Below are 25,624 nucleotides of genomic sequence, written 5' to 3' on the forward strand. Positions count from 1 at the left end.
CTGATTCTGGGATTCTGTGAAACCACCTCACACCCACCCAAGGGTGGAAAAGGGGGAGTTGGCTTCCTTTGGGGCAAAACATGGGAAAACCAGGTTCCCTCACCAAAGTGATGACCCCGTACTGCTTCTCCACCTTCCTCCTGAGCTCCCTGAAGCAGGCTGTGAGCCTCTCGTGCAGGGGCTTCAGCTGCTCCGTCAGCTTCTCGCCGTGGATCCGGATCCCCTCTGCCAGGAGAGGCATCTGAGGGAGGGAGGGAGGAGCAGAATGAGCTGCAGGAGCACAGACCAGCCCTGCTGCTCCCCAGAGTGCAAGTTAAACAGCTCAGATAGAATGAAAGGGTTTCAATCAACGTGTTTTGGGTTTGCAGAGAGGAAAATAAACAGTGACACAGGAAGGGAGCTCAGCTGCTGACTTGGAGCTGGGGATAGCGAGGGAACTTCAGTGCTGGAGCTCCAGGTCTGGAACAAACATCAACATTTTCCCCATTTACAGCACAGCTCCAGGGCCAGGCTGGACGGGGCTTGGAGCACCCTGGGATGGGGAAGGTGTCCCTGCCCACGGCAGGGCTGGCACTGGACGGGCTGTAAGGCCCCTTCCCACCCAAACCATTCCACAACTCCATGATTCCGTCTCCTCCACTGCTTTGGAAAATGCATGTTAAATCCTGGAATAGATCCCTTCTCAGCCCCCAGAGCTGTGTGCCTGTGAGGAGGCTTTAACCAGGCTCTGCTGGCTGTGGGAACGAGCACAAACTGCTCTGCAGGGATGGAATTTGCATCCCAAGAAAACAGTGCAGTTTTTCAGCGCCATTTGGGTCCAAACAGACCAATCCTAATGGTCAGGGCTGACAAACCAGTAGCTCTGATAGTTTCAAGAAGAGGTAACAGATATTTTAATATTCATGAGGGAAAAGCCATCCCGTGTTGGCAAATATTTCAGAGCACTTGGAGTATCTCAGGCCACAATTTTAGCACACAGAAGTTTTCTTAAAATAAAAACGAACTGTCCATAAATCCAGATTGTTCTTGTGACACTGATCTGTGTTAACACCCCAGCAATGCTGAGGAAACATCTGCCCTCCCCAGTGCTTCCAGCTTTCCCCCAATTCCATACCTGAATAGCGATTTGTTGCTTGAGCAGCTCGATTTTGTCTTGATCTTCAGGATGTTCCTGGAGATATTTCTCTGTGAAGAAGGCCTGGAAGCAAAGAGAGGAGGTGACACAGGTGACACAGACACTGTTCCCTCAGGCAGCTCTGAGGGGGAGATCCTTCAAAAGTGATTTGCTGCCATTATTCCTCATATTAAAGCCAAATTTTGCTGGCACCAAGCTGAGGAACAAAGAACCAGAGTTATTTGTTGGGAAAAGGGAACAAACCCCACTTTTTTATGTTAAAAAATTTACAATTTTTTCCAGTGAAGCACATGGAGAAACAGTTACTGCATCAGAAAGGTTTTGCTCAGTCCCGATCCCCTTCTCACAAACCAGTACTGACCTGAGTAACTGAGGTTCCATCACTTCTACTTCTCACTTAAACGTGAGTGGCAGACCCAAAACCTCAAGTTCTGACTTCAAAAAGCCCCTTTGTCTTGCAGCCCACCCAAACCACCCCAGCCGCCCCAGGGAGAGCAGGACAGCTCCTGCTGCAATTCCCTTGATTTCAGCCCTTAAATCCCCCATTTCCACCTGGGGCTGGTTACAAAGGTTCAGCAGAAATAGAGACCACGCTGGGATTTGGGCTCCCAGCTTCCTCCAACAAAGCACCTTCAGTCTCCACTTCTCCTGGGTTTACCTCAAATCAGCAGGATCTGGTCTTGGTTTGAAGTTGAACGAACACAAATCCACTTTTCTGGACTGAAAACTGTGCCAATTCCCATGCTGTATCCCATTGAAATGGATCCCAATTCCTGGTCAGAATAATTTAACTTCTCTTTTTTTTCCCTAGATAAACCCCCTAATAAGTTTTTCATTGCGTCTCTGAACTATTTCAGCCTCTGAATTTATTTTTTTTTACTTCTGTAAAACTGGAGTACAAGGTTTATAGGGCTGGGGGTTTGATCCTGAAGGGATGGAGGTGAGCCTGGGAAAGGGCTGCTGGGTTGGTCCCAGAGGATTTTCCTTGAAAGTGCTTAATTATTGCAAGAGGAAAGATGTTAAAAACCCCAACTTTGGCTTTTGGCTACGATGAAACAATTAAAACTCAGATTTTAGCTGCCCACAAAAGCCAAATGTTCTGCTCTGATCTGCAGCTGAAATAGGAAAATATGAACCAGCAATGAGTACTTCCAGATGTGGCTGCAGAGACTCTGTGTTTTCTAGTTTTAACTGCTTTCCCACTTTCGTAATTCTAAACTTGATGTCAACCTTAATTCATAAAATGGGAGGATTCAGGGCCAAATTCAGCCCTGGCAAAGCTTCCAAACTCCTCTGGAATCAGCAGAGTTAGAGCCCAGATCAATCAGCCCCTCTCCCAATTAACTTGTGCACCTCATTTCATGGATGGGGACACAGCTGAGGAGAATTAAATGTGTTTTACCACATCCCACCCCATCTGGGGAAACCAGCAGCGCCTTTTGTGCTGGGAACCTCATCATGAGGTGGAGGGAATCAACAGCTTCAGTCAAACAGCACAGAAAAGAACAACCCACACTGCTCAAGTGAAGTCAGCTGAGTAAACCTGCACAGGAAATGCTGCTTTCTCCCTGAATTCTCTGCTCTGTCCAAGATTCCAAAGACAGAGATGTTGTTGTCTTTGCCTTATCATTCCCTATCAATACATGGGAGAAATGTCCGGTTTTGGCTTTTCTTTGTTCCCTGGGCTGCCCAAGCACCTCTGTGCCCCACAGGGCAGAAGCAGGTTCTTATTCCGCTGGAAAGGGGCCCAGAAGAGCTGGATCCTTCCTCCCCCTGGCCCTGCAGAGCACAGAACCTGAGCACTTCCACCTTGCAGCCAGGGCAAATCCCTGTTCTTTGCTCTTTTCTCCTCCTGTCTGAGCTCTGCACACACAGACCCCGAAAGTGCCGTGTCTGGAACCTCCCAGGGCCCAGCCTGGGCCTTCCACACTGCAGAGCTCAGGAAACCGAGCTCCAGATCAGAGTCCTGGAATGCTTTGGGCTGGAAGGGACTTTAAGGACCAGGCTGCTCCAAGACCTCTCCAGCCTGGCCTTGGGCACTGCCAGGGATCCAGGGGCAGCCACAGCTCCTCTGGGAATTCCAGCCCAGTCCCTCCCAGCCAGGAATTCCTTCCCAATATCCCATCCAGCCCTGCCCTCTGGCAGTGGGAAGCCATTCCCTGGGTCCTGTCCCTCCATCCCTGTCCCCAGTCCCTCTCCAGCTCTCCTGGAGCCCCTTTAGCCCATGCAAGGGGCTCTGAGCTCTCCCCGGAATTTCCCTTCTCCAGGTGAGCACCCCCAGCTCTCCCAGCCCTGCAGAGGGGCTCCCTGGATGTGACAGACACCTTCTCATAGTTGGTGTAGCCCCCCATGACCGCAGGGTCCACGATGCCGTTGAGCAGCATGGACAGGGGGTGCACGGGCAGGCTCCGGTCCCAGATGTGCTGCTGGACAATGTTGGTGATCTTCTCGTTGGTGAGCTCCATGGTCTCTATGGCATTCTCCAGGGGGCTGATCTCCTCCTGAGGGAGAGGAGAAACAGAATGAACCTTCATTAGTCACAGAATAAACCTTTCAAACCTTCGTTCAATTTTTAGGGAGAAATTCTCCCCTGTGAGGGTGGGGAGGGGCTGGGATGGAATTCCCAGAGGAGCTGTGGCTGCCCCTGGATCCCTGGCAGTGCCCAAGGCCAGGCTGGAGCAGCCTGGGACGGTGGGAGGTGTCCCTGCCCAGGGCAGGGGTGGCACTGGATGATTTTAAGGTCCCTCCCAACCCAAACCATCCCGGGATTCCATGGTTCTGTGATTTATTCCTCTCCACTGAGTAAGAAACAAAATAATTTGCTTTTATCCTTGCCACATCCAATAGCAGAAGGATTAACATTCCCAAGTGTTCCAAGGCTCTATTCCATGAGGGATTGGAGATCCAGCCCCCGTGGAGAACTCACCGTTGTGACCTGTTTGACCTCGAACCACTTGAGGATGCCTGGAAATGAATAAGCTGTTGTGTAGGTTGTCCTTTCTATCCACATGTTCTGCTCAGAGAAGGAAAAAAAAGACACCTGAGATACAAGGAAAATATTGGTCTTGGAGTTCAATGCTCTCCTGTGTGGGATGAGGCTTCCAGAACAAGCTGGCAGGAATTCCACAGCCATTTCCACCTTCCCTGACTGGGATGGAGCCCCTTGCTAGGCTCTGGAGGAAGCTGGGCTCACACAGCACCACATTTATGGATTCTGATGGATTTAAATGTTAGAACTCCAGCTATGGAGCCCCTTGACATCATTCCCAGCTTCACATGGAGACTGCAATGCCTTTTGTGTCTCCTACATTTTAATTCCCAACCTCCATGGCCACAGTGAGAGGGAAAAGGTGACAGTTTGGTCAAAATGCCACCACCAAAACAAACAAAAGGCAAAGGACTCACAGCAAACTCGTTGTCTGGATCTTTCTCTCCTTTTCTGACAGGCCTGGAGTGGGTGAATTGCTGCACCTCGTTGGCTCTGTAGTAGCTGGGGAGAAGCAGAGTAAAAGGTGATTTTCCTCAGCTCCCACCCTCACTCAAATGTTCAACAGTTTCCTCACAGGCTGTGGGGAGGACTTCACACAATTTACACAGGACACAAAGGCCCAAGTTAGTGGGGAAAACACAAAGAAAATGTTGAGGGAAAAGGAAAATAAATTACTTTAAGATCTGTTCAGGAACAGGTTTATCTTTGTAATTCAGTGGCAGGTTCATCACAGGCTTCACAATGAAGCACTGCACATCTGAGCAGCTCTGGTTAAGGATGAACAACCAGGAACCCTTCTGGGAAAACAGGAGAGGGAGAGAAAAACCCTTCCTGTCAGACTTCTCCACAATTCCCTGTGCTCTCGTTAAGTATTTTTTCTTCGAACCTGACTAATTCATCACCAATCACAGGCATTATGTTGCATCTTGCAGTTTGTAGGCTCCTTGTGAATTAAAAACCCAAAAAGAAAAGGACTTTATAAATAATCATCACAGAATCCCAGAACGGTTTGGGTTGGAAAGGACCTCAAAATTCCTGCAGTTCCACTGCCCACCATGGACAGGGACACTTCCACTATCCCAGGCTGGCCTTGGACACTCCCAAGTGCTGAAATTCCCTGGTGAAAATGCTTGGGAATCCTGGGCACCACTGATTTCTACTTTGGGAGACAGGAAAAAGGGAAACAAGGTTCTGCAGGAGGTTCTGTGGATGCATCTGGCTCTTCTCTCTCGCCCCACAGTTATTTACCAGAGGCTGCCCCTCCTTCTCTCCCACTTTTTAGATTGATGAAGCCAACTGAATAAAGGAATTGCTTTAATCCAGGAATAGTTGCTTCAGCCTCAGCTTTTGCACCTGTGAATAATGACAGACATTACAAAATCCTGGTACTTTTATCCCCAAGCACCACAGCTGATCACGTTCCTCCCAAGCTCTGCTTTAAGGACTGTGTGAGGCTTTACAGAAGCAAATCCTGGCTGGCAAAGCAAAGCTTAACCAACCTGACCCCCGTGAGCAGATGATTTCTGTGAATCCCCTGCCCTCTGAAGTGGCAATGTTGTAGTGGGGGGTGAAGGCAGCCCCATACGTCCTTGAACTCGCTGAGGGCAGCTCTGAAGAGCGTTTTGAGAGCCAAAGTCCCCCTGCCTGCAGCGAGGAGCCAGGTGGCCACCAGCCAGGCTGAGCCCAAACCCACAGAGCCACGTTAGATCAGGCTCTGAGCCCCAGCTGATGAATTCTTTGTCTCAGGAGAGCTCATTAGCTTGGGCTGGGTGCCCTGCTGGGCCCCTGCACAGCTCCCAGTGCTCAGCTGCTGGGGACTGGGCTGCTTTGGGGTGCAGGGAACCCCTGAGGCTCAGCACAGCTCACCTGGTACCCCCAGCACATTACCACCGAAAGAACAACGAGGTATTTTGTCATAAAAGAGCAAAAAACCCCAACTGAAGTAATAAAAAAGAGCATGAGACAAAGGAGGTTAAAAAGAGCCTGAAAGTAAAACCAACCCCAGAAGCAGCAAGGCCTGCCTAACACAACAGAGATCTGGGCACTCCTCATCTCCTCAGGAGGTGTTTGTGGGAGTCCAGGCAGGACCTGTCCCACATCCAAGCCCTGCAGCTGCTCCCCCTCATCCCGGGGCTGTGCCAGAGACCCGGAACCCAACACCCCCAAACCTTCGGGATGGTTCAGATCTGCATCCAAATTCTGCAGCTCGGGTTCATCCCGAGCCAGAAACATCAGAACAAACACAAACAGATGCAAAGGAAGCAGCTGAAACAAAGCAGCAACAGAAGAGGCGTTTTTGATACCAAGTTTGGTCTTGAATGGATTTTAATTTCCTATGTGGGTTCGGTGCTTGGCAGGAGGACTGCAAGGGAAGCATCTGCTATCACTGCTAGAGCTGGGCCTTTGTGCACAGGGTCTGAGGGGCCAAATGGACCTTCAGCTTCTCCAGCCTGGCCTGCTGAACACAGGCTGGGAGCCCAGGAACTTGGTTTGCCTGGTGTGCATCCCCCAGGAGCCACGCACTGAAGTCACCGGCAGCAATCTGGAGCACCTCCACTGGGTCACACTCACAGTTAAGAGGATCTCAAGCCTGGTGGGGAGCTTGGGACACAGCCTGCAGTCCCAGCAGCAAGGGGAAAAATAAGAATTAAAAAATAGTAAGGGCTGTGCACCCAATGACTTTCAGGGAAATAATGACTTTGCACTTTTTACCACAAGACTTTTAGGGGAAGAAGCACACAAACCCCAGCACTTCATAAATGCTAATGGCCTGCAAGGAAGAAAGGAGTGTCCTTCACTTTTTATCCCACTTTCACAGCCTGTATTCCACATCTTTCACCCAGAAACACCCAGCTGGGTCCCACCATGGCCAGAGCAGTCGGCATTACCTGAGTGAGAACTCAGGAAATCCTCCCTGACAGCAACTTGTTTAACTCTGACAGCCTCAAACTGCCTTTAAATCCACCCTTGCAACTCTGGACAGCCCCATTTCCATGCCCAGTGCCTGGAGCAGTAATCCCCTCGCTTATCATTACTGCTGTTCACCAACTGTGTTACTGTGGGGAAGAGGCAGCTCTGGGATGTGCCAAAAGGCCCTAAACCCAAAAGATACACTGTTTGGGGGAAGCCTTGATCTCTTCTGCTGGAGGGGCAGTGCTGGTCATCTTCTCAGCACTGGGGAACTGGGTCAGCAGCTTCAGGTTAAAATCCTCCCTTCGCTCGTACTCCTTGCCACGGTAGATGAAAATCTTATTCTGTGGGCAGGAGAAGAAAAAGGGAATTAAAACTCAACAAAAGCAGTGGGACAGAGCTTTCCAGACACCCCCAGAGCTGGTTTATGGGAAGGGCTGATCCCAGCTGGACAGACAGAAGGGGTGAGGGAAGGAATGTGGGCAGCAATGAGGGCACAGCAACTCCTGGGAGCCAGGTCTGGCAAGGAAACCTCAGATTTGTCTAAAAAATGCATTTCTCCACAGAGAGTCATCAAAGAGAGTTGGAAAGGAGCTTTTAAAGGCCACCTGCAATGAGCAGGGACATGATGTCCCCACAAACACATGCCAGTGTCACCGAGCTGCTCACGCCTCCTTGCACTGCACAAACTCACGGGTTCGGCACAGGGACTCTCAGCCAGGGGTGGATTTTTGGTAAGAGAATAAACGTGCCAAGAAATTCTTAAATACAGGGACCTGCCTGCTCCCTGCCAGCCCCTGGTGTGAGTTCCCTGAGGGATCTCCCTGGGCACAGATGGGAATTTCACCTCAGTCCCGTTCCTGACCATCAGTGTCCAGCCCTGGCAGTTTTGCTCCACGCACCCAACTCCAGACCATGGCCAATTATTTCTCCACCTGGCAGTGGTTTCTGGAAGGGATGGATTCCAAAACATGACCTGCAGTTGAAAGCTTTCCATGCCATCCCCCCCTCACAGTTCTAACTTAACATTTCTCTCTTTTATTAAGCTTGGCTTCCCCTGAAGGCCAGAACGTCAAACGGCTCCAGTCTGAGAAGGTAAAATGGCCCTGAATTTTAAATAACAGGAATATTTTCAGCCTTGCTGACCCTGGAGCTGAGTCATTGCTGTCCTCCACACAGGTCCAGCAGTGCTCAGCAGCTGCCTCACAGAAGAAGCACCTTTGCACTTTAATTCTTCTGCGTGGGACAAACTCTCCCTGATCACTGAAATGATCCCTGGCCTGGAAATTTGGTTGGTTGAGGCTGGAAAGCAATGGGATAAATTCTTCAGAGGCTGAACATTTCCTAACAGCAACAGTCACATTTCAGAGGGAGCACAAATACAAAAGGTAAATTCTGTTTAAATCCACAGAAGAACTCATCAGTCATCCAAAAACCCTTCTTTAACACCCTGACTCCACTCAAGCTGGTAACACACAGAATTTCATCTCTGACTTGTCTCTTTGGAGACACTGAAATGCTCCAAAACACTCCTGGGATTTGGATCTGTCAGTGCCACTGAAAGGAGAAGGAGTTTGGCACCGAATTTTCTTGGAAGCTCTGCAAAAGTTGTGACTTTTAGGGTCTCCAGCACTCCAGAAATTGGGTGTGGAAGGATCCTTACCCGCAGGAAAGAGGGAAAACCCTGTCCATAGTATCCAACAGCAAAGTACTCGGGCTGAGGTCTCATGGCCTTCATGATATTCTCATAAAAAGTAGCTCTTTTTTTCTGGAAAAGAAAAACACACCAGACTTTCACTGTGGAATAGTCCAGGACACTGCCAGCTCACATTCCCAGGGACAGTTCCTGATCTCTGAGCTCTGCCCTCAGAACACATTCCACAATTGCTGTTTTGATGAAGTCTCTCATCCTTATCCATTTACTTGATTAAATATTTGCTTTGTCTGGGCCAGAACCAACTTCATTTCCTGGTCTACAGACATGAGAACAATGCCACGGCTTTTAGGATTCCAGAAGGATACTTGAAATCCTTCACTGTGGGAAAACAAATGAAATATAAATATATTCTGAAAGTGAGCAGACACAAATGGTGACAAATGTCAGAGAACTGGCAGAAATAAAACTGGGCAGATGATTCTGCTATGAGAGAACATAAAGACCATCTGGTTCCATCCTTAACCACTAAAAAACAGAATTCAGAGCCAAGAGGATTCTATAGCCCTGTGTTCATGCCCAGCAGTTTTACCACAGAAATAACAAGGTGATGAGATTCATGGAGCCTGAAAATGCACCTTGGTTGTTACTTCACTTGGTTAAAATCAAGAATTCTAAACATCTGCACGTGGTTTTGTCATGCTAATCAGAAGGTCAAAAGAAACTATGAAAATATTTATTCTACTACTAAGCTTACAAAGCCATGGGGTTAAGTTGGTTTGTTTGTCTTTAACATACATTTATTTTAGGCTTATCCTGCTGAACAATATTAATTTAAGCAGTCAGCAGCCTGCTGGAAATGGAGAAAAAAAGCCTTACCAGGAGATTCCCAAGTCCCTCGTAGTCAAAGATCTTGTTTTCATACATGTCAGCCAGCTCCTTGCTCAGCTGAATGGCTTTTTCCCACATCTCCATGGAGGGTGAGGAGAGGCAGGAGGGGAAGAAGAGCACAAGCAACATAAAAGACTCAGTTAAAAGCCTTCATTAGCACAGCTAGGTAAACAAAAATGCAGCTGATTTTAACTCAGGCACTACTTTCATGCTCTGCCAGGTTTCTCTCAGACTCTGCTGTGCATTTTTTTTGCAGGGATTATTGCAGTCATACAGACCTTGTGATCTGGAGATCTGAAAGTGATTTACAAAGCCAGGTCTCCCTTGTGATCCTGCCAGGGCAAACTGAGCACTGGGAGGAGGAAGGACAGGTCTGAACAGCAGAGAGAGAAGCCCAGGTGGTCTCCTCCTACAGCAGCACTTGGACAGGGGTTCCTTGGGTTTGTCTCATCATGGAATCATGGAATTCGGGTGGGAAGGCACCTTAAAGCCCAGTGCCAGCCCTGCCATGCCCAGGGACACCTCCCACCATCCCAGAGTGCTCCAGCCTGGCCCTGGGCACTTCCAGGGATCCAGGGGCAGCCACAGCTGCTCTGGGAATTCCATCCCAGCCCTTCACAGGGAACAATCCCTTCCCCGTATCCCATCTGAATTTCCCTTGTTTCAGCTTAAAGCCGTTTCACCCTGGCAGAACCCTCTCTCCAAGGTGCAGCTCCCAGGGTCAGCATCAGCCAGGGGAGCCACTCTCCCTGCAATCCCCAAAACCTGACACTCCCAGGGGAAGGAAGGAAAACACCTGCAGATTCCCCACCTACCCAGACCCCTGAACAGGTTCATCTTCCAGACAGTCTTTGGCCAACACAGAATTAGGAATCAAATATCCCCAGACCAACACAGGCCCTGCTCAGGCCAGCACTGGGATCCCTGCCAAAAAGCCAGGCCTGGTGTGGAACCACGCCTGCTTTTACCCTTTTAACCAACCTCAGCCAGCCACAACCACTGAGCCAGGAGTTCACCAGTGAGGAAATACTAAACACAAACCAAAGGGAACTTCCCAAGGCAGGTCTGCTGTAGGAGCAGGGTGAGACACTCACTTTGCCCCTGTCAAAGAAGGAGATGATCTCCTGGTAGAGCTTCTCCTTGAGCTCCTGCTGGGAGTACACGTAGTAGGTGTCCCTCTGGAGCAGGTGAGGGACACAGGGCTCCTCTGACCACTGGGACAGGGAAAAAAGGCAAAGGTGAAACAACTGGAACGTTTCCAGATAAATCCTTACAGTGGGTGATTCAAAACAAATCCCTCATCAATGCAAAGGAAGTTTTGCAGGGATATAAACCTGAGACATTTCCTCCCAGCTCACTGCAGCAGCAGGAGGATGTAACAGATTGATGCTAATAATTATTTTTAATAATTCTTTTTTATCATTATTATTTAATTATATCACCTATTTAATATATTTTATAATATATCATTATTATATATTGTATGTACACCATTATTTATATACCATAATATCATTATATATAATTATATCATTTCATATATACCATTATATTATTATATATATCTCATAGTTGTAATTATTTTGCTGTGGAAACTGCAACGTTGTGAAGCCCCTTAATGACCATTGCTACCTACATGATTCAAAGTCACATTAAAAATAGAAAAATAAGTGATTTGGTTATTCTGAGCCGTTTGTGGTTCATTTAAATCCCAAACCCTGGCACACCTGGAGCAGCTCTGCATGCAGGAGCAGGGTGTAGGCGGCCTCTGTGAAGTTCTCACAGTCTGTGTGCAGGTCCCTGAGTTTGTACAGGTACCTGAGCAAAGGAAAAGCAATTCCTTGGTGTGAAGGGCTCCTGTATCCCAGGGAACACCCAGGAATAAAGGCTTTTGCCAGGCTCATGGAGGGACACAGCCTACCTGATGTAAATGTCCTCTCGCTTCTTCTCCTTGTAAAAATTCTGCCAACAACAGAAGAAGTCAAGCACTGGCAGTGTAAAGCACCACAGATTTGCAGAATCTTCTCCAGACAATTACCCTGAGCAGCAGTTTTAGGCATTTCAGGGATATTTGCTGTCATTTTGGCTGCTCAGGTGGATCCACCCCTGAGACCATCCCTTAATACCAGGGGGGCACCAGCACCTCCAAAAAAGGGCCAGATCAGGGAAATGGCTTGTCTGAAGTCATACAGGCTCTTTACAGGGGAACAGAGATCCCAACCACCAGCCAGGCATCTTTCCTGCCTGTGGTTCCAGGGTTCCAGATTAGCAGGATCAGCCAATGACTTGATTTTGGACTGCCCATCTTTCTGTGTTTACAGCTCCAGAGCCTGATTTGGGCACATCATTAAGCAAAAATGGCATGAGGAACTGATTAAAATCCTCCCCCAGCTGAAAAATAATTCCAAGGGGGCCTAGAGAAGCCCAGGGGAGGTGTCCCAAGGCCCTACCAGCACGTTGACAGTGCAGCTCATGCGGTTCTCCTTGCTCTCGTCGTGCATGATGGTCCTGTAGTCCAGCAGGTTCTCCAGGAGGCTGCTGACCAGCAGGGCAAACACCTCTCCCGAGGCTGCCAGGTACTTGTGCTTCCTGCAGTGCTCCAGGAGCCTGCAGGGACACCCAAGGGACAGAGGGGAAGGCTCAGCTGTGGCTCTGGGTGGTGGTAAATGGGATTTCGGGGTGAATTACCCCAAATTTCCAGTGCTTCCCTGGATGGACACTCAGTGCTGGACACACACACCTGAGACACCCAGCTCAGGCAGGGCAGGACAGCACTAGTTGATCTAAAAAACTGAGGTTTTGGTGCTAAAATGCTCTGATTTTGCTTTAACTTTGAGCCTGCTCTTCCACCTGCAGCGCCCTCCCCAGTTTGGCAGCTGACTCTGAATTCCATCTCCAGTTTAGGGCAGTTAAAAGTGCAGAATAAACCCCTCATTTTTGGGCAATCAGCCCCAGAACACCTGCACAGCACTGAGATCACTGCAGCTGCACCAGCTCCCTGCTCACTGGAGTAATTAATGAATTGGGGCCTCTTTGCATTAAAAAAGCAGCCCAATTAAGTGTAAAAAAAAAGATAAAAGAGCCTCCAGGTGCTTTATAAAACTCACAGTTTCTCCAGCAGGATCTTGTACTGCTCATCCCCTCGGCCCCCCTCCACCTCCTGGTCCAGCTTGGTGATCAGCTCGTTTTCAAACTGGAAAGGCAAAAACCCCCAATCAAACAGAGAACAGCCCTCAGGAGCAGGGGCTGGCACCAGAACCCCCTGGGGGTGTTCCTGACCCTCCGCACCAGCACACGCTGGGTTCACAGGCTGAGGGCAGGGTGTTCTCAGTGCTGGGGCAGAATAAAAAGGGTAAAAATCCAAAATGAGAAGACTGGAACAAGGAAATGCAAGTCCTCCCTCTCCCACCCCACAGAGTCACGCTCTGGTGTGATGCCTTAGGTTTGAGCTTTTATATTTTCAAGCCCTGCACTGCCTGCTGTGTAACTCTGGAGTTTCCTGCAGCCTGTTCACTTCTGCTCTCTGTGCTGGGCAGACACAACAAAGCCTCTCTGGGCCTGCTCTCCAAGGACACCCAGACTGTCCTAGGCCCAAAATGTGTAAACCAAAAGCCTTTGAGAAGGGGCTGAGCTTGGGGAAACTCCATCATTAACTGAAGCTTTAATTGGGGAATTAGCCCTGCTATGCAAAGAACCAAACCTATAAAAGTGTGAAGAACTCGTGACCTGGGGCCCACCTTGGGGCCCATCTGGGCAGTGGCCTCTGGCTCCCAGGGGTACCTTTGAAGGCCTTTCACATAAATACCTCCCTTTATTCCCTTATTCCTGTCCAGGCTCTGTTTTAGGTGGCCTCTCAAGGCATCAGGTGTAATTAAGCAACCACATAATCCTAATATTTGACTGCCCAGAAGTTTTCTGTGGAGTAACTGACAGCCAAAAGTCTGTCCTGGGGGGATTTATGTTGTTATTATAAAGGTAAATAAAGAGCTAAAATTACTTTTTAGACCCTCTGAGGGTCTTCAAATTGTTTCCCAATTTAGAGGTGGGCACTGACACCTCTGCAAATGCAGGGAAGGGTGAAAAAAGGGGAATTCAGGGATTATCCAAGTCATGGAAAGGCCCAGTCAGGGACAGAACTGCAAAGTCCTGACCCCTACAAACCACGGTGACTTCCCAAGGGGCTTGGCACAATTTTGGGTGGGGTTTTTTGTTTTGTTTTGTTTAAATATTCTCTTCTTTTGTCCAGTGGACAATGTGGGACATTTGTAGTGAAGATACCACTATTGTGTATCTATTGTAAATACACGTAGCATATATTCGTATAAATGTATTTTTATATATATAATTTTTATATGCATATAGAATGTAAGATTACATATAATACAGACTATATTCTATATAAAATATTGTATCTTTTTATATATTGTATATATATATTTCACATTATATTGCATTTAATATCTATACATAGTATTACAATAAATATATTGGTTATATAAGGCATTCCCTTACCTTGTGGAAGTTCCTGTTGCCACTGAAGTTGAACTCACACTGCATCATGTCAAAAAAGATGGGAATTGTTGCTTTCCTCAGCTCAGGCTCTGGGACCAGGGTCACCTCCAGGATTGGCCCCACCATTGCTGGGATGAATTTTATTTTGTGGGGACCTGCAAGAAATTTAAAGTCCAATACATCCAGTGGCAGCATTTGGGTTTCCAGTGTTTAAGCACAATAGTCACAGAACAAACTGCTCGGAATGTGGATTTTCTGTGGTTACTGCTTAAGGCAGAATTAACAGGTTACAGCTCCAAAATTCAGGAAGAGTCCAAGGAAATAATTGAGCTGAATTGTGAATCACAGAAAAGGCTCTCTGAAAAATCCCACTCATCCTTTACATGGCACAACATCCTTTAGAGGGAATCTAAGAAATTACCACAGCAGCTGATGTGAGGAAAAAATCAGCTTTTCCAAGTTATTCACCGAAAAAAGAGGTTTTGTGTGCTGAAAGAGCTGAACTTCAGGCGCATTTCCCCACATTAAACACGTGCAGCTTTTGTAAAGAAATAAAGGATTTGAAAGACAGCTTGAGAGCTGGAATAAAGATAATTCCTTAGCTGGAACTCACCCAGGTTATACCACATATCCCTGATTTTGAAGCCAATTTCTTTCCTCATGTCCCCATACCTAGAAAAAGCAGTAAAAGGAAGAGATGACAAAGGCCAAGCATTGAAATGATCCCTGGAATGTTGTTGGAGAAGTGAATGGCAAAGCCACAAATGGCTCACTCTGAGGGGACTGCAGAGTCCTGAGAGCAGAATTTCTTGAGAGCTGCAGCCCTGCTGCTTCCTGCAATTCCACCCCAGTCTGGTTGGATTTGGGTGTTTTCCCCTAAAGCTTTGACTGCTGACATCAAGGCAATGCAGAAAGATTTCACTGTCTGGCTTCTTCAAGCCACTTCTGCAGAAAAAAAAGGGACAAACCCTAACAAAAGTCTGTGTCCAGATGCTCAGAGATATCCAGGCACCGGATTCCAAGGAAATGAAGAGGTAAAAGCTGCCCAGTGACTACGAACTGCTGGTTTGGGGCTGTCAATGCCTCTGAGGTGCTCTTGCTTTCAGGAAAATACAAGGTGGGGGACTAAAAAGTTGGAGGCTTTTAGGATTCCTCTTACCTGCCTTCCATAAAGGCTGAGGAATTGCATCGGGGAATTTTGGGAATCACGACAACCTTTCCATTACAGACCTTCCAGTGGACAGAATCCTGGCAAGGAGCTAAAACAGTTCAAGATCTGCCTGACCAGACTTAAAACAGCCACAATTTAAAGCCCTGACATCTTGTCCTGGTCACCCCCTTATCACCCTGCCTTTATCAGCATTTCCATGGCACCTCCTCCCATCCTGGGGCTGCGTGGGGGTGTCTGGAACAGCCCAAACGGAGCTTCCTGACAGCAGAAAGGGCCTGGCAGGTCTGAAATGTGAACTCACTTCTTGATGATTTTGCTGCGTTTGGCCTGGGAGAAGGTCTCCAGCTGGAGGGACTTGTGAGTGAGGAAAGCCACTGCCAAGTGGAAATAGTTATTCCAGAGCTGGGGAAGAAAAAGGGGATTAAAATGGGAGGAGAAAAAGGAAAAGCAAGAACAGGCACAAAAGAAGCTGCCCAGTCCCAAATGCACAGCTCCCTCCAGGGGAGGGGAACTACAGTGAGATTTAGTTTTTCTCCCTGCATTTCAGGTCTGGGATCCCTGGATCCAGGGAAAATCCAGGAAAGAAAATCCAGCAAAAACAGGACAATCACCTGGAGTTCAAAATTTGCTTGATCCAGGAAGAAGCGGTTGAGGACGGAGGTGAATTGGTTCACTGCCCGGAGGAAAACCCTGAAGAGACAAAAACATCAAATAAAGGTGATTCCTGAAACAAAATAAACCACACTGCAGCTCTTGGTTTATGGCTCCTACGTGCAAGGTCAGGAGACAGCAAGAGATGCTCCCAGAAAAGGCAGGAATTCCTCTAAATCAGGGAACATTCCAAGTTATTCCTTGGTGTAACGGCCTCAAGTTGCATTGGGGAGGCTCAGGTTGGATTTCAGGGGAAACTTCCTCTCTGGAGGAGAGGTTAAGCATTGCCCAGTTCTAGCTTTAGGTTTTCCATGTGGTTCCCCCAGAACTGAGACCAAAAAGGCTTCTCTGGTTTAAGTTGTCCAAAAGACCCCATGGGTGGATTACATTCCTCTGGGCGGGAGAAAGGTTTCCAGTTCCACCAGTGGAAACGGACTGGAACTAAAACTGGCTGAAATCTGATTTAAATCAGCCTGAAGTGGCTGAAGAAAATAAACCTCCTTGTGTGAGCCAACCTCCTTTCAGGCCCGGGGAGGCTCCAAAGCCAGGCTTAACCCAGGCTTAACCCTGTACCTGCTCTGCATCATGTTCATGACCATCCAGTCAGCTGCATACACGTTCTTCCCAATCAGATCCTTGAACATAATGAACGTTTCCATCAGGAAGTCCTGTTGGAAGAACAAAACCCATCAGGTTGCACGTGGTGATTTTTTGTCCATGGAATTACAGGGAGATGATGCTGTGACCTCACGAAATGCAAATGTTTGCAATTGCATTGATTAACGACCACGCTGATTGGCAATCAATGCCCTGCCCCTCCTCAGAGGGGTCTCTCATTGTGTGAGCATGGCCCAATAATGAAATTACTCCTGACATCTCATCCATCCAGCTGCACAAGGAGAAATAATTGCACAGAATGTTGATCTGTTTAATTAAATCTGTCTTTGCTGTTTCGCATTAAGCTGTGCTGGAGGGAGTCCTGGATTAGAGAGCAAAACCAATATTGCAGGGTTTGTTCCCAAATCTCTGCGTGCTGACAGTGCAACAGAGTGATCTAGACAGCCTGAAACTGTAATGTATTTTCACTCACTAATTACTTAAACCTTTCCTGGTCCAGTTTAAGGACAGTTTAGGAGAGGGAGTGAATATAACATCAGAAATGTGATTTAGAATTACTCTACATTATTGTAGAAAAGACACTTTTTCCACAAACCCCCTGCAGACAAGACTTCAAACTTGGAAAAAGCAAGGCTGAATTGCAGACTGAGGGGAAAATAAAAAGGAGAAAGAACAGAGATAAGCAAGAGAAGGGAATATCAGCAATACTGATCTCCTCCTTGTGGTCTCTGCAGACACAAAAGCCACCTCTGAGCTCTTAAATCAATTCTGTTCTCTGCAGCAGCACATTAAGATTCAAAAACCAGAGGGACACAAAGAAGGTCACAGGAGGAACCATCCCCTTGAAATGATCACCAGCAAAAAAATCTGTTGAGCTGAACAGATTGGGCTGAAGAATTGGCAAGATATCGATGGAGAAATGGAGCACTTGGTGCTGCCTCAGTAAAAACCCTTTTGGCATTATTAAATCAGAGCCTGATGGAGAGGGTTGGACTTGACATGGGCACCTTGAGGATACGAATTAACTCCTAGAAGTGCAAAACCAACCGGGGAATGATGGCAAGCCAGGGCTGAAAATAGCAGCACCAACAAACCAAATAATGAACAACAAAAATAAGAGCAGTTCTTGCAGTTAAACAGAATTTTCTGTTGGTAGTAACAACTACCACACCACTACAAAGGGGGGCTTGCTCCTGTAGATTGAAGTGTGAATAAAAACTAGATTAGAAATTGTTATTTTCCATAACCCTCCTGAAAATCTTCTCACTGGATGAACACTGCCAGAATTCCTGAATCTCCCTGATTTTTTGAAGGACTTTTTTTCCTTCTTCCCTTCCTTCACAACAAATCATTTGAGCAAGATAAAGCCGGCTCTGAACCCACACGGGGTGTGACCTGTAGATGGCTGTGTTGCTCCATGCTGGAGCGACAGCTGATTTTGCAAGGGATTTCTGTGAAATTCTCTAATTCCAACTGCACAGGGAGAAAAGAGATCACCTTGGCTCCCCAAACGGGATCCCAAACCCATTTGGGATTGGGTACAGGAAGAACACAACTCCAGGTCCTTCCCAGCTGGTATTTCAATAAACAGCCACTTCCCAATTGCAGAACAAGGAACAAAGGGACAAAAAGCTCCAAAGGTTCTCGTGCTGTGCACTGGGGACTTGCTAAAATACTGGTTTGGGCCATTTGGGTGAGTTTGCGGGAAAATCTGCTGATTTTAAGCAGAAAAAACCCTCAGAAATGTAATTTTCACCTGGTTTCATACCCAAAGTCTTTGGGGACATGAATTTTTAACATTTTGGGAACTTTCTGCACTGCTGCCACTAAAGCAAGATTCAAACATTTAATCAAACTCCAGAGGAGGGGAGAGACTTAGATAAAGAGAACAGGGGCACAAAGTGAGAGCCAGAGAGGGGGAAATGCTTTTCCTTCCCATCTTCATTCCTTCTTCTGGTTCCTGACTCAAATCAAACATTTTTTTAACTCATTAAAAACGTTTTTCTTCAATGCCACAAATGCTGTTCCTGGGCTCTGCTGAGCCAGCAACCCCCCCCAGATGCCCAGCAAGGGTGACACAAATAAATTCCCAGAAACTGTGCCACAGGAGCCACTGCTGATGGTTTGATCACCCCACCCTCAGCACGGAAATGACCCTGCAGAGCAGAGCGTGGTGATGCTGGGTGGGCTGAGGTAATTCCCCAGCCAGGCTGACTTACAATGATGTCCTGCCTGGTTTTGAAAGTGTTGATGTAATGGCTGTAATGGAAATCCTCCATCTGCCTCAGGATGGCTGTCATGCAGGCCACAAAAATACCCTGGGATGGGAAAAACACAAAACATTGGGTTATTTTCCTGGGTTAAGCACTGTAAGTTCCAAGTGTGGCACGTTAGTGTGACCTAATCAAGTATCACTGATCACAATCCTGTTTATCTATGTCCTGACATCAGCCTGAGACTGTTTGGTCCTCTAAACCAGGTAAGAATTCCTAAAATTCAAGCATGAAATCTGGGGGTTGCTTTCTTTCTCCCCAGGGGATCACAAGAGAAACACATCCTTCAAACAGGGAATTTTATTTTATAAATATTGATCCACTTCATCAGATCTTAAAGCTCTTTTCCAAGCTGACTCTGATTTTCAGATTTAACATGGGAGCTGCAATTCTCATGGATGGCACACTGAAGTGACCCCAGAGTTAGCAAAAATCAGGTAAATCCCCAGCTCCCGGCTTTCCCATCCTTCAGGGATGGGAAAATACAGGGCAAATTAGAACACCCCAGCTGCTTACACCCCTCAACTGCCACACAGGAGTCAGAAATGCCCCTTGGGGGTGCCCCATCCATCAGCATTTCATCCTGTTGAGCCCAGGTGACAAAATGCAGCAAAAATCCTGTTAGGGACTGCAGTGACACCAAATTCTGTGCACAGGGGCCCAAAGGGACATGAAATCACCCCCAGTGACCCAGCTCTAACTGGAGCAGGGTAAACCTGAATCCCAATCCTCAGAAAACCACCAGGAGCCACGGCTGGGGGCACAGCAGCTCTGCAGGGGAGGGAGAGACGAGTTCATCACCCACTGCTGCCCACTGAGAGCTCCCAGGGGAAGGAATCCCACTGTAAAAGGTGCTGGGGGTGCAGGGGAGGCTCCATGGGAAGGAATCCCACTGTAAAAGGTGTTGGAGGAGCAGGGAAGGCAGGGAAGGCTCCAGGGGAAGGAATCCCACTGTAAAAGGTGCTGGAGGAGCAGGGCAGGCAGGGAAGGCTCCCAGGAGAAGGAATCCCAGTGGCAGAGGGTGCTGGGGGAGCAGGGCAGGCAGGGGAGGCTCCAGGGGAAGGAATCCCAGTGGCAGAGGGTGCTGGGGGAGCAGGGCAGGCAGGGGAGGCTCCAGGGGAAGGAATCCCAGTGGCAGAGGGTGCTGGGGGAGCAGGGCAGGCAGGGGAGGCTCCAGGGGAAGGAATCCCAGTGGCAGAGGGTGTTGGAGGAGCAGGGCAGGCAGGGGAGGCTCCAGGGGAAGGAATCCCAGTGGCAGAGGGTGCTGGGGGAGCAGGGCAGACAGGGAAGGCTCCAGGGGAAGGAATCCCACTGTAAAAGGTGCTGGGGGAGCAGGGCAGGCAGGGGAGGCTCCAGGGGAAGGAATCCCACTGTAAAAGGTGCTGGGGGAGCAGGGCAGGCAGGGGAGGCTCCAGGGGAAGGAATCCCACTGTAAAAGGTGCTGGAGGAGCAGGGCAGGCAGGGGAGGCTCCAGGGGAAGGAATCCCAGTGGCAGAGGGTGCTGGAGGAGCAGGGCAGGCAGGGAAGGCTCCAGGGGAAGGAATCCCAGTGGCAGAGGGTGCTGGGGGAGCAGGGCAGGCAGGGAAGGCTCCAGGGGAAGGAATCCCACTGTAAAAGGTGCTGGGGGAGCAGGGCAGGCAGGGGAGGCTCTCACGATGTGCGGGGACTGGCGGCTCATCCCGATCACCGTGCGGTTGATCCGGCGCAGCAGCCGCTCCATCATCAGCTGGATGTGCAGAGCAGTGGCACCCTGGGGACAGCCAGCAAGGGACATTGGAGACCATTCCTCGTGCACAGCCTTCAGGGAGAGCTCCCTGTGTGGGAGGACTGCCCTGGCAGCGCTTAATTGTCATTAGGGGAAGTAGAAAAAGGAGATTTAAACACACGAGAGATCAACTCGAACACTCAGGGATTCCCTTGGTGGAGGATTCCCTTAATGCATCTGTCCCAGCTTCATCAGCTCGTTCTGGGGCTTTGATTTGTTTTCTCTGCACAGTTCAAACCCCTCTGCTCACAGCCACTCAGACCAGTTCCCATGGCCAGAGGGGGAAGTGTGTTTTGGTGGCTGAACAGTGATCATCGTCCCTGTTTCATGAGGGGAGAACGAGCAACCTCCTCCTTTTTATATCATAAAATACTTTCCTAATACTTCTGTAATACTTCTTTGACTTGCTCCAAATTACTGAACAAGCCACCACAGCAGCTGGGATGACATTTTGGTCCCTAGAAAGGGAAGTGAATGCTTCTAGTAGTGACAACAACAAATTCAACCTTTCCTGGCTCCATTTCAGACAGAGCCACTACAAAGAACTGCACAGCAATGCACCACAATTGCTGTAAATATCACAATTCTGACTCATTAAAGTGTAAGTTGAGGATGTTTCTTTACTGTAACTTCTCAAAAGAAGAAAGGAGCTGAACTGGCACCCCTGAGAGCTCGTGCTCACCACATCTTTGCGGTCCAGGACTTCCAGGACACTGCTCAGGAGCTGGGAGCTGGCCTCGTGGTCGGGCTTGCTGGAGTTGTCATCCAGCTGCCCACTCAGCTGATCGATGAGCAGGGGCAGGAGGGCATCTCTGCACTCTGCAAAGTGACACAGGGACAGAGCAGAGCCTCAGCACGCCCTGGGCATGGGCACCACACAGGAATTTCATCTGGGACACCAGAACTTGGCTAAAGCCACTGGAGTTACAACAAACGGACTGGAGAGAGTCATAAATGATCTGTACTTTGAATCCTGGAATCCCAGAATGGGTTGGGTTGGGTATGGAGGGACCATAAAGATCATCTCATCCCACCCCTGCCAGGGCAGGGATGCCTTCCACTGTCCCAGGCTGCTCCAGCCTGGCCTTGGGCACTTCCAGGGATCCAGGGGCAGCCACAGCTGCTCTGGGAATTCCATCCCAGCCCCTCCCCACCTTCCCAGAGAGGAATCCCATCCCAATATCCCATCCATCCCTGCCCTTTCATTTATAAATTCTGTGTATTCCATCAAACAGCACACTCAGCTTCTCCCTCTTTCTAAATCACCACCCTGGATCAGGATCCCACATATTGGGCATTGCATACATCCTGAACAGCAAAAACCCTTCCAAGGCAAGGAATGTTTCTAGGGATGGGTTTAATGGTGGATGACTGCCAGGCGAACTCGTTTTTAAGGGTGTGTGGCCCCTGGCAGAACCCAGAGCCTTCCAAGTGCCACTCACCAGCCTGCTTGAACAGGTCACTCTCCACGATCTTGGTCAGGCAGTTCAGCTTCTGCCGGACCAGCTGGTTGTCAGGAATGCTCTGGATGAACTTGCTGAAGAGGACACTGGGGTACAGAGCAGAGGGAGCAGAGGGTCAGCATTCCCACCCAGCATCACCCCATCCGTCCCACACCGACACTGCCCTGCCTGGGCCAGCCATGGAATCCCAGAATCCCAGAATGGGTTGGGTTGGAAGGGACTTAAATCCCATCCAGTGCCACCCCTGCCAGGGGCAGGGACACCTCCCACTGTCCCAGGGTGCTCCAACCTGGCCTTGGGCACTTCCAGGGATGGGACAGCCACAGCTGCTCTGGGAATTCCATCCAACAGGCAAATTACTACAGAGCCCTGACTTATTTTCAAGAAGCTTAGCACAGGACTTGAAGTAAAACTGAGCAGTGTTCAGGAGCTGCAGGCTTAAACCTCTTGCAATGAAGCTTTTACCCCAGGACACACCAGGTACATCACAAACCCCATAACCAGGCAGTGCTCTGTGGCCTGCAGTGCCAGCACAGGGTAGTCACAGCAGCTGTCACACACAGAGAACACAGGAGCCTGAACAGATCATTTGGAACAGACTCAGCAGCCCACTGGTGAAACCTGGAACATCCACAGCAGTGAAAGCACATCCTCCTTCCAGACACCCCTTTCATCAGGAGAGATGACTCACTCCAACCCGAGATTCCCTTAAATTAAATTCCATGGACATTTGTTGCCTGTCTGCTGCTTCCCAGCAAATCATTTGTGTCAGGACAAGGAGACAGGGCTGGGCAGCTCTGGGCAAAGCTCTGAGCACCAAAACCAGGAATCCACAGGGCTGAGAATTTCCTGGATGAACACAACTTCTGTTTTCCCAGCCAAGGCTCTGCCTTTGCCACACTTTACAGGAGCATTCACCAAGAACTGGTGGAAACTTGCACAAGATTTCAACTTCACTGCCCTCAGATTTTGGTTTTCAGTAAAATCTCAAGGTGCCTGTAAGGATCACAGAATCCTGGAATAATTTGGATGGGAAGGGACCCTAAAATCATCCAGTGCCACCCCCTGCCGTGGGCAGGGGCATCCCCCACTATCCCAGGTTGCTCCAAGCCCCGTCCAACCTGGCCTGGGACACTTCCAGAATGGGAAATGGGGATGCACAGAATCCTCTGAACTCCACTGACTTCCTTTAAAGCCCTGCAAGCTTTGAGGATGTTTCTCAGGAGTCCATGCACAAGATCTGCACCATCAGATCATAACCAGAGCGGCCGTTTTTAGCCAAGTTTCCAAAAACCTTCCCACCAGATGAGCTGAGTTTAGAGGACCAACAAACTTAATATAGTTACCTGAGCTCAACAGGGTCAAATACCAGTTTGACATCATTTATGATGCTTGGCAAATACTTTAAAGCTGCCCCCTGAAAGAAGAAAAAAACCAAGGACATGAAATACATGTGGGAAATCCAGTTTTTGTCAAGAGTAAATATGGGAACAACTGTAGAGAACTGGTTTAAAATCAAATTTATGCATCCACAGAGCCTTCCAGCCACCCCAGAGCTGCACTGCAGAGTGGGAAAGGTGGAGGAGAAGGGATTCATGGACAATTCTCTCATTCCTTTTTCTGGCCCAGCCCCTTCCCAACTGCACCAGTTGATCTAACTGAAGATTTTTACTTTTCCCTGGAAATTCTGCTCACCTTGATCTTGACAGCCTCCTCCAGGGGCCGGTCCATGAGGACGTTGAAGGAGAGGAAGAGCTGGCGAATTGCATCATTGAATTCATTCCCATCCTCGCTTTTCCCATAAACACTGCAAAGAACAGGGCCAGTTACACACAGAAATCCAGCAGCTGAAACAGGATTTCATCCTGTGGAACAACGTCTTAATGCCATCTCCTTCCTCAAAGACATGGGAGTAAAAATGGAATTGGGGATTTTGCAGTCATTTCCTGCTGGAATCTGTCAATGGGGAAAAACTGCACTTTTTAAGCTGCCACTGCAGCAAATACTGCTTGGGTTCCAAGTATTAAACAGGAAAAAAAATCCAGAAGAGACATGAATAAAGGGTTTCAAACTCTCACTGTGAATCTCTGAAAAGATGATGTGAAGCTGCAATTAAACCACCGTCGTTGATTTTATCCCAGCTGGAAAATGGACCATCCCCACCTCACCTAACAATTTAAGTATTTGTGTATTTGTTTCTTAAAGTTTCTGAAAATGAGGAGGAAATTCCACATTTTACTTCATAAAAATAAAAATTGGGTTCCTTTTCACTCTACCATGTGCTGCTCCTTGCATGCTAAGGGGGACTGAAAGGTTTTTCTCCTTCCAATCTGATATTTTAATTTTTGCTCAATTTATTTGTTCCAGCTGCAGACAAAGGGCAGAAAGATCCTCTTAATAAGTCAGCCATAAAGGATTTGGTGAAGAGTATCCCCTTTAGTGGTGTTTACTGCAAGAAACTCCAGTGGGTTTCCCAGAGGAGGCACAGGGATGAAGGGCTGGACCCACCTCAGGTACAGCACCCGTGACTGCACAATGAACCTGAACAGGTATTTCAGGGCTTTCAGGGCTGCAAAGAGCAGCTCTGTCTTGCTGGAGTCTTCAGCATTCCCCACGTAGCAGTTCAGGACTTTGGTGAGTTTCCTTTGGAAATAGAACAAAAAATGGGAACCAATCCAGGCAGGGCTCAGTTCCTGTGCAAGCCCAGCTTCCTTAGCCCAGAGAGGAACTGCAGCCCCATGAACACCACAGGGGCTCCTCCTCGCAGCCCATTTCCTCCTGAAATCTTGGGCTGAAGTCTACAAATTCCACCCTCTTGATCTACTTTTCTTTTTCCTTAAAAGGAGCTGTCCAGGAAGCTGGAAAACCCATCCCCAGGGGGAGCGCCTGATGCCCTCTCCCCGTGTGAGCATTCCCATGTGTGGGGCAGAGGGGGGAAAGGAAATCCATGGAAGCAGATATCGTGTGGCAGGGCAGGGAAGAAACATTCCAGGAGATGGGGACTTCAAATTGTGTTTCCTTCAGGGTGACACCCAGGAATTCATGGGGATCAGTAAAAATTAAGAGGAGATTTTCAGAGAGGAAAAGCAGTTTGGTTTCTGGCTTTGCCCTCCCTCTTGGCCTCAGTTTTAACTTTTCACTTCTGTTACCACAAGGGTGATGACCTTTGGCTGAGGGGTGCTTGATCAAGGGGCTGGAAAGCCAAGAACCATGACAGAAGTGTCTGTTTTGACAGGAAAAATTCTCACAACAGAACTTTTCACAGGGCAAAAAGAGCAACAAGAAGGACTTTTTCTCTCCTGAAAGCAGAGAAGGGATGGAAGTCTGCTCTCTGCTGCCTTTATCACATTAACATCATCAAAAATTACCTAATCAAGTACATCACCAAGAGCTGATGTCATCCCCAAAGCCCTCAGTGACACTCCTGGGAGACACCAAGGTCTGGGACCAATACTCACACATAGGCCAGGGTTGCACTGAAGTGTTTGTAGATGTAAGTCTCAAGCACAGCATTGAAATGCTGGAACTTGATGTCTCCAATCAAAGAAATAATAAATACCTGCCAAAAGTCCAGAAGGAAACAGATGCACAG

At 48.5% G+C, this 25,624-nt stretch overlaps 1 protein-coding gene across 1 annotated transcript in view; it reads right to left on the reverse strand.

Moving 5' to 3' along the window:
* The window catches only part of DOCK5 (dedicator of cytokinesis 5), a 74,411-nt gene that overhangs the window by 11,265 nt on the left and 37,522 nt on the right, over window positions 1–25,624 (reverse strand). The window contains exons 21-47 of the mRNA XM_032091824.1: window positions 25,491–25,591; window positions 24,541–24,675; window positions 23,728–23,839; window positions 23,379–23,449; window positions 22,012–22,118; window positions 21,252–21,388; window positions 20,459–20,554; window positions 18,751–18,849; window positions 16,487–16,581; window positions 15,874–15,952; window positions 15,564–15,664; window positions 14,705–14,763; window positions 14,092–14,246; window positions 12,687–12,772; window positions 12,030–12,186; window positions 11,501–11,541; window positions 11,307–11,397; window positions 10,674–10,793; window positions 9,568–9,657; window positions 8,698–8,802; window positions 7,237–7,378; window positions 4,800–4,881; window positions 4,541–4,625; window positions 4,062–4,148; window positions 3,460–3,636; window positions 1,115–1,198; window positions 104–241 (exon numbers count right to left, since the gene is read on the reverse strand). Of these exons, the coding sequence (XP_031947715.1) occupies window positions 104–241; window positions 1,115–1,198; window positions 3,460–3,636; window positions 4,062–4,148; window positions 4,541–4,625; window positions 4,800–4,881; window positions 7,237–7,378; window positions 8,698–8,802; window positions 9,568–9,657; window positions 10,674–10,793; window positions 11,307–11,397; window positions 11,501–11,541; window positions 12,030–12,186; window positions 12,687–12,772; window positions 14,092–14,246; window positions 14,705–14,763; window positions 15,564–15,664; window positions 15,874–15,952; window positions 16,487–16,581; window positions 18,751–18,849; window positions 20,459–20,554; window positions 21,252–21,388; window positions 22,012–22,118; window positions 23,379–23,449; window positions 23,728–23,839; window positions 24,541–24,675; window positions 25,491–25,591 (2,832 nt within the window). The remainder of the gene's footprint in view (window positions 1–103; window positions 242–1,114; window positions 1,199–3,459; window positions 3,637–4,061; window positions 4,149–4,540; window positions 4,626–4,799; window positions 4,882–7,236; window positions 7,379–8,697; window positions 8,803–9,567; window positions 9,658–10,673; window positions 10,794–11,306; window positions 11,398–11,500; window positions 11,542–12,029; window positions 12,187–12,686; window positions 12,773–14,091; window positions 14,247–14,704; window positions 14,764–15,563; window positions 15,665–15,873; window positions 15,953–16,486; window positions 16,582–18,750; window positions 18,850–20,458; window positions 20,555–21,251; window positions 21,389–22,011; window positions 22,119–23,378; window positions 23,450–23,727; window positions 23,840–24,540; window positions 24,676–25,490; window positions 25,592–25,624) is intronic.

The sequence above is a fragment of the Corvus moneduloides genome, chromosome 27, assembly GCF_009650955.1.
Source record: "Corvus moneduloides isolate bCorMon1 chromosome 27, bCorMon1.pri, whole genome shotgun sequence".
Taxonomy (NCBI): Eukaryota; Metazoa; Chordata; class Aves; order Passeriformes; family Corvidae; genus Corvus; species Corvus moneduloides.